Source organism: Tribolium madens, unplaced genomic scaffold, assembly GCF_015345945.1.
Source record: "Tribolium madens isolate multiple individuals breed KSU strain unplaced genomic scaffold, Tmad_KSU_1.1 Scaffold_97;HRSCAF=244;Tcas5.2_LG3a, whole genome shotgun sequence".
Classification (NCBI taxonomy): domain Eukaryota; kingdom Metazoa; phylum Arthropoda; class Insecta; order Coleoptera; family Tenebrionidae; genus Tribolium; species Tribolium madens.
The window spans coordinates 12,589,345-12,597,833 of record NW_025401069.1 but is presented as its reverse complement, the minus strand read 5'-3'; the positions used below and the strand labels follow the sequence as shown (position 1 = coordinate 12,597,833).

General features: G+C 29.0%; 1 protein-coding gene across 1 annotated transcript; it reads left to right on the top strand.

The window, feature by feature from the left end:
- The first annotated feature begins 6,303 nt into the window (after positions 1-6,303).
- Positions 6,304-8,408, top strand: LOC123014751 (sodium-coupled monocarboxylate transporter 2-like). Its single transcript, XM_044414011.1, has 7 exons — positions 6,304-6,530; positions 6,579-6,856; positions 6,903-7,125; positions 7,174-7,314; positions 7,353-7,571; positions 7,616-7,883; positions 7,930-8,408. Exons 1-7 carry the CDS (start codon positions 6,322-6,324, stop codon positions 8,314-8,316), a joined length of 1,725 nt encoding a protein of 574 aa, XP_044269946.1. The 5' UTR covers positions 6,304-6,321; the 3' UTR covers positions 8,317-8,408.
- Positions 8,409-8,489: the final 81 nt, after the last annotated feature.

Below are 8,489 nucleotides of genomic sequence, written 5' to 3'. Positions count from 1 at the left end.
TTTTGAATTGTTCTTTTTTCTTACTTATATTATTTTTTTATTTTCCTTAATTATATCACTCAGTTTTTCTGTTTTCTATTTTGCTTCCACCACAATTTCTTTTTGAACTTTGTGTTTTTCTTCTAATGCGATTGTTTTTGTTATTTAATGTTTTAGTAAATTCTGTCTTTTTTGTACAATATTTTTTTTCTTGTTTTCCATTTTATTTATTCTAACGTAGAAAAGTTATTCTATTTTTGTTATTCTGAAAAGTTAAAATGTACATCTATCTTTTAAGTTGCTTTAGTGCTCCCAAATGTCAGATATTTTTTCTAGAAATAAAAATAGTTTATGTGGCAAATCTAAATCTTTGAGATTTTGTAAAGTAAAAAATCATAAAAAAGTAAAAATTTTCAGTAAAGGGCCAACATTTTTCAGCAATTTAAAAAAGAAAAATGCAATTAGAAAACGTACTCTCCCTTATTTTGTTATTTTTGTCTAGCATCTTCTGATTTTAATTTTAATTGACACATTCTTTCTAGTACTTTCTTAGTTCTTCAAGTTTTTCGTTTTTCAATTGTTATTTTTTCTTACTCATATTATTTTTTTATATTTTTTAATTATATCACTCAGTTTTTCTCTTTTTTTTTTCTATTTTGTTTCCGTCACAATTTCTTTTTGGACTTTGTATTTTTGTATTTTTTCTCGTTCCTTCAACTGCTCTTTTTCCATTTTCTTTATTCTGACGTGTAAAAGTTATTTTATTTTTATTATTTTGAAAAGTTAAAGTTGCTTCAGAGCTCCTAAATGTCAAATATTTTTTGTAATACTTAAGACTAAAAACGATAGTTTATGGGCCAAACTGAACGTTTGACATTTTTGAAAGTGGTAAATCATAAAAAAAGTAGGAATTTTCAGTAAAAGTGATAAAAAGGATATTTTTCAGCAATTTAAAGAAGAAAAATGCAATTACAAAAAGAACTTTACCTTATTTTGTTATTTTTGTTTAGCATTTTCTGCTTTTAATTTTAATTTTCACATTCTTTCTAGTACTTTCTTAGTTCTTCAAGTTTTTCGTTTTTTGAATTGTTCTTTTTTCTTATTCATATTATTTTTTATTTTCTTTAATTATATCACTCAGTTTTTCTGTTTTCTATTTTGTTTCCGTCACTATTTCTTTTTGGACTTTGTATTTTTTTTCTAATGCGTTTGTTTCTGTTATTTAAGGTTTTAGTTAATTCTGACTTTTTTGTACAAAACATTTTTTCTCGTTCCTTAGAGTGCACTTTTCCATTTTCTTTATTCTGACGTAAAAAAGTTATTCTATTTCTATTATTCTGAAAAGATAAAAATACATTTATCTCTAAGTGGCTTTAGAGCTCCCAAATATCAATATTTTTTTCTAATAGTTAGGACTAAGAATAATAGGTTATGTGGCAAAACTGAATGTTTGAGATTTTCGAATGTGAAAAATCATAAAAAAAGTAAGAACTTTATTTATTATTTTATTATTTTTGTCTAGTATTTTTTTTAATTTTAATTTTCACACTCTTTCTAGTACTTTCTTAGTTCTTCACGTTTTTTATTTTTCGAACTGTTTTTTTTTCTTATTCATATTATTTTTTTAATTTTCTTTAATTATGTCACTCAATTTTTTTGTTTCCTATTTAGTTTCCGTCACATTTTCCTTTTGGACTTTGTATTTTCCTTCTAATTACTTTGTTATTTAATATTTTAGTAAATTTTGCTTTTTTGTACATAACATTTTTTTTTCGTTTCTTAGAGTGCTTTTTTCTATTTTCTTTATTTTGAAAAGTTCACGTTTCTCGTTTTTCGAATTTATTTCTTTTTTTTAATCATATTATTTTTTTATTTTATTTTATCACTCAATTTTTTAGTTTTGTACTTAGTATTTATTTATATTTTAGTATATCCTGTCTTTTCCTTTTGTACATAAGATTTTTTTTCATTCCTTAGAACGTTTTTTCTCCTTTTTATTGATTATGACGTAGTAAAGTTATATTATTTTCATTATTTTGATAAATTAAAAATGCATTTCTTTTGTTACATTAGAGCTCTCTAATGTCAGGTATTTTTTGTAATAGTTCTCTAGCGATTGACAGAAAGTTTTTAAAGTATAAAATCTCAAAAAACAATCATTTCTCGTTTTTCAAATTTATTTCTCTTTTTCTTATTCATACTGATTTTATTTTTTTAAATTTTATCCTCAATTTTTCTGTTTTCTCTTATGTTTCCGTCATAATTTTCTTTTGTACTTTATATTAATCTATATTTTAGTAAATCCTGTCTTTTTCTTTTGTACATAAGAATATTTTTTCTTTCTTATCTTTATTATGACATAGAAAAGTTATATTATTTTTATTACTTTGATAAGTTAAAAATTCATCTCTTAAGTTACTTTAGAGCTCCCAAATGTCAGATATTTATTCTAATAGTTAGAACTAAAAATGATAGTTTATAAAAGTGTTTATTATTAATTAGTGCAGTTAGTAGTGTAAAATGTCGAATGCTGATGATCTACAATTTACCTCTCTAGAAATTGCTGAAACAGGAAACATTGGCAAATGTCAATATCGTGGTAAAAGTAAAAACGCTTAGGTTCAAAAATAGAATTTTTATAGACATTTATGATTGTATTTGTATTTCTTGCCACTGAAAAGTAAAAATCAGCTTGGATCAACGTGTTTTCTGGCGGAAAAGAATATTTTGAAAAATATTTTCTCGCGGAAGAGAAGAAATGTAAAAGTCAAGTCGCGTATTGTCACCCTCCACAATGGAACAAAGGGTTCTTTGACCCGTTCTCTGCGAAATTCAGCATCTTATTAAAGCCTCGTGACGATGTGTGTTATTCAAATGATGTCCTTAACCTTGGCTGAACGCAGGCAGCATTATTTTCAGTAATAGCCGTTTATTAATTGCAGTGGTGCACACTGAGCCTTGGCTTTCCTTTTAGTGGGATATAATAGGCATAGCATCCACTATTAATAGTTTATGGCTCATAAATAATAAAATGGCACTTTTCACTATTCTCTCGTTCGCGTTTATTTTGAGTTGTCATTGCCGTTTCCGCATTATCTCGGACTTTACGACGTCGATGATCAATCTGGAGCCATTGACAATGTTGGGCTCTTTCATCGAGTGGCAAATTTTACTAAATCATAATCGTTTAATTAAAAGACACCGTATATAAATAACGAGCCATATGACGCGCAACACTAACTGTACAAGTATTCAGTGGTTGAGTAAATAAACGGCCAACATGGAACTGTTTAAGTGGGATACCGAACTATTTAACGATTAACTCGCATTTACGATTATTTGACGCTGCAATTAGACGAGATCGCTGCTTTTACTTAATTTCATATAAACCAGCAACGAGCGAATTAATTCGAGAGATGCATGCTGAGAAGCAAGGCTATTTGCCAACACAGTCACGTGAGAAGGCACTAAAATATTTCTGCATACACTATATGCTCACAACACAAAAACAAATCGGAAATTGCAAAATTAAGAACTAATAAATAAACGTAAGCGAAAAAAATCTGCTTCTCTCAAAAAAAAACATCTTCCCCCAAATTCCTATTAGTTCAAGATATGTATTTAGAACAAAATCAAGGAAAGAAACAAGTGAAATATAAAAAATTTGGTGTGAACATCACACGACTTTCCTTATCCTACTTATTTGGAAAACATCCTTAATAACGACAATAATTTAATGTAACCTTTGCGTTAGTGCCAACTGTCGGATTACACGCGAAATAGATCATAGTTGTCGCGGGTTCGAGTCTGGGGTGCAGTTTTTTTTAGTTCGCTATCCATTATTATTATTATTTTATTACATTTTACTGTTTAATAAGGTGTATTTCTAAATATTTTTTATCCACATTTTTTTGCTCGTTTAAAAAAAATATTTGGGCCGAAACTTTGCAAAAGTTAACAGCTTATGAGAGAAAATAGTATATTACACAGTGAGATCAAAAAGTCTGTCTATCAAGCAAGCGTAGAAATTTAAAACGTGTGTCTGTGGAAGATAAAATGTCACAATGACAAACGAGAAATGTCAAAATAATTTTTATATAAATTATGACGGAAACCGTGGTGAACGATTTTTATGAATAAACACCAACAAAATCTTATTTTAGTTTGTTTTGAGACGTTTCATAGAATAATTCAATTTAATTAGCTCAATGTTTTAATTTTCATAAAATATTTTTTTGATATCTAGATAACATACGAACATACGTCCTCAACTAGGACGCCTACTTGATAGAAAGACTTTTTGATCGCACTGTATTAGGAGTATAAGTGATAGTTTACGTGGCTATTTTTTTAATTACTAAAAACACCAAAATGTAAAATTCTATGGAGATTATTATTATTTTCTATTTTAGTATGGCTCCAATAAAGCATAAAATATCGTATATTATGTTATTAGGTGTAAAAGTATTAAAAATCATAAGAAATAAGTATGAATTTGCAGTAAAGGTGATAAAAAAGAGAAACATTTTTCAGCAGTGTGAAGAAGGAAAATGCAATTACAAAAAGTACTCTCTCTTATTTTGTTATTTTCGTCTAGCATTTTCTGCTTTTAATTTTAATTTTCACGTTCTGTTTTTAGTATTTTTTTAGTTGTTCACGTTTCTCGTTTTTCGAATTTATTTCTTATTCATATTTTTTTATCACTCAATTTTTCTGTTTTGCACTTAGTATTTATTTATATTTTAGTATATTCTGTCTTTTCCTTTTGTACATAAAAAGTTTTTTTCATTCCTTAGAACGTTTTTTCTCCCTTTTCTTTATTATGATGTAGTAAAGTTATATTATTTTTACATTATTTTGATAAATTAACAATTCTTTTATTACTTTAGACCTCTCTAGTCAGGTATTTTTTGTAATAGTTTTCTAGCGATTGACAGAACGTTTTTAAAGTATAAAATCTCAAAAAACAATCATTTCTCGTTTTTCAAATTTATTTATTTTTTTCTTATTCATATTGTTTTTATTTTTTTAAATTTTATCACTCAATTTTTCTGTTTTCTCTTATGTTTTCGTCATAATTTTCTTTTGTACTTTGTATTAATTTATATTTTAGTAAATCTTATCTTTTTTCTTTTGTACATAAGAATTTTTTTCGTTCCTTAGAATGTTTTTTCTCTCTTTTCTTTATTATGACATAGAAAAGTTATTATATTTTTATTATTTTGACAAGTTAAAAATACATTTTTTAAGTTACTTTACAGCTCTCAAATGTCAGGTAGTTCTCTAGCGATTGACAGAACGTTTTTACAGAATAAAATCTTAAAAAACAAACAAAATAGTATATTATGTTATTATGTTATTAGGACTAAAAATGATAGTTTATGTAGCAAAGCTAAACAATTTACCTTTCTAGAAATTGCTGAAACAGCGAAAGAAACAAGAAAGAAACAACATTGGCAAATGTCAATATAACGTCATGGTAAAAGTAAAATCGTTTAGGCTCAAAAATAGAATTTTTACTCCATGGAAAGGTAAAACTGTTACCTGTGACATTTAGTCATAAAAATGGTCACTTTTGTGATGTTTGCGGGTAAAAACATATTTTTGTTATTATGAAACATACTCATTTAAAACAAAAAGAAGCAAACTGTATTAATTGCAAATAAATCGATCTATTATTTTGCTTTTTTGAATTAATTCTCTAGTTTTGAAAATTCTACCTTACTGACACTTGTCAAGCAAAATATTTATGTTTTTAATTTTGTTTTAATATTTTATACAGCCCACCCTGTAGGTAACTAAAAAATGTAAATAAAAAAACATTGTTGTATTTTATGGTTTGTGCATTTGTTTATTATTAGGTTACTAAATGATTATTATTTGCACAACTCATGTATTTTTAAATTACATGAAAATTTGATAAGCTTTAACAACGCTCATTATAAAAATGAAGCAACACTTTTTATTTTAATGGCAATTATCTGAAGCAATTTTTGTAACAACAAACCAAGGAATTTCCTTTAACCAATCACGCGGAACTTTAATGACCACCATTACGATATTTTTTGGAAATCCATTTTCAATAGCAATAAATACTTCTGATTTAACAGAAATACTTCTCTAATTTGACTAGTTTTCTCTTTTTTGCCCGTGTTTTACTAGTGAGAAATAAATTAGATATGTAGTTGTTAAATTGTATGTTATTGTTGTTTTATCGCGTTTCCAAGGCAATATTTATGTCCAAATTATCAGTAAGTGCAATAATTTTTTGACAAAATTTTCTACTACTCGGTGAAAGTTATTACCATTTTATTTTACGTTTTTTAAAACATTGTTCAAAAAATGAACATATCAAGTTATAATTTTCATGCTCCGTCTTCGCTTTTTTTTTCTTGGTACGACTACATCCTTTTCGGGGTGATGCTCTCTATTAGTGTTTTAATCGGCATTTATTTTGGCTGTTTTGGTACCAAGCAATCAACAGCCAACGAATATCTGATGGGCGACAAAAGGATGAAACCTTTCATAATCACAATGTCGCTAATAGCCAGGTAACGCATTATTTTTTCCAAAAAAAAAAAATTAAAAAAATTTTTTAGTCACATTTCTGGTACCACTCTTTTAGGCCTACCAGCCGATGCCTACCGCTATGGTGGAACCTTCCTCCTAAGCGGCATTAGTATGTTTTTTGTTGTTCTTGCAACAATTTACATTTACTTACCAGTATTTTACAATTTGCAAATCACCAGTCTTTATGAATACCTCGAATTGAGGTTTGACAACAGGACGAAGAAATTGGTTTCTTTGCTTTACATCTTGTACTCGTTCCTCATCCTTCCATTAATCATATATGCAGCATCTCTCGCTGTATCCACTGGTAATGAAAATACTGAAACCAGAACCAAAAATACCGAAAATTTCAGCCACCGGTCTTCAGATGTCCACAATAATCCCTCTAGTCTGCACCACTTGCATTTTTTACACCAGTATTGGGGGCTTCAAGGCGGTGATTTGGACCGATGCTTTCCAGTGTATCATCACTCAAACATCCGTTATTATCGTTTTTGTGCTAGGAATTAAGTCAGTTGGGGGATTTACCGAGATTTGCACACGCGCAATTGACAGTGGAAGACTTGATTTGTTCAAGTGAGTGCCTTAAACCCCATCACCCCAAAACCCAAATTCTGGTTCAAGCTTTGAATTTGACATCACTAAAAGGCACAGTTTTTGGACTATTGTGATTGGGGTTTCCTTCATTTGGTTAAGTAACACGAGTGTTTACCAAACGTGTGCCCAAAAATTTCTCGCCGTTTCCACACTACAAGGGGCCAAACTGTGAGTAGTTAGTAATTTTTATCCTAATTTGTTGGTAGTACTGTCATTTTTTACGGGATTGGCATAGTGGCAATTAAGGCAATTTGTGTGTTACTTGGACTTGTCATTTATGCAAATTATCACGATTGTGACCCTTTCACGACCAAAGAAGTGACAAGTAACGACCAATTGGTACCGTATTTTGTGATGGAAGTGGCGAAAGGGGCTCCAGGTTTGGCTGGGGTTTTCACAGCTGGGATTATGAGCTCTGGATTGAGGTACCCCAATTTATGAAAATTTTCTAAATAACTGTGATTTTTAGTGGCCTATCAGCCAATTTAAATTGTTTGGCTGGAACAATATATGTCGATTTTTTGGCACAGTTTCTTCCACACATTTCCGAAAAAACCAAATGTGGAATTTTGAAATTGTTAGTAGTGGTGGCCGGAATTGTGTGTCTTGGGATGGCTTTTGTGATGCAGTATTTGGGCGGAATTATCCCTTTGACCATCACGTTTCAAGCAGTAACAAATGGGCCAATTCTTGGAATTTTTACTTTAGGACTGTGTGTACCAAGAGCTAGTGCTAAAGTACAAAATGTGACTACGAAGCCCAAAAAATAATTTTTTGTTTTAGGCCGCTTTTTATGGTGCTATAATTGGTTTAATCTCAATTTCTGGTATCGTGGTACCAGCACAGTATTTCCAAAGTCAGGGATTAATGAATGATTTGCCAAAACCTGTATCTACAGAAAATTGCACTTTTTACAACCAAACTTTGGTACCAGAAACGGTACCAAATGAGACTTTTATTCTTTTTAAAATTTCTTACTTTTTTTATTCTTTAATCGGGTCAATTGTCACACTCGTGGTGGGATTATTGATCAGTTTTATGGATAATAGTGATTTTACAGTTGATGAGAAATTGATAACTCCTCTAGCACACTTTTTATTGCCCGAAAATAAAAAAGCTGAGTATCGGAGTGTTGATGCAGCTTTGAAAAGTTTGAAGCATTTGAAATAAATCACAAAATTTTTCTTGGTCTAACAAAGGACAAATTATGCTTGATTTTTTAATTTCCAAGATTGTTTTTTTCTTACTTTTTTGGATTTGCAAAAGTAAAAAAAATTTAGTATAATATATATACTTACCAAATATTAAAATTTAGGCAAAATTATCTCAAAAATTTTATTGCA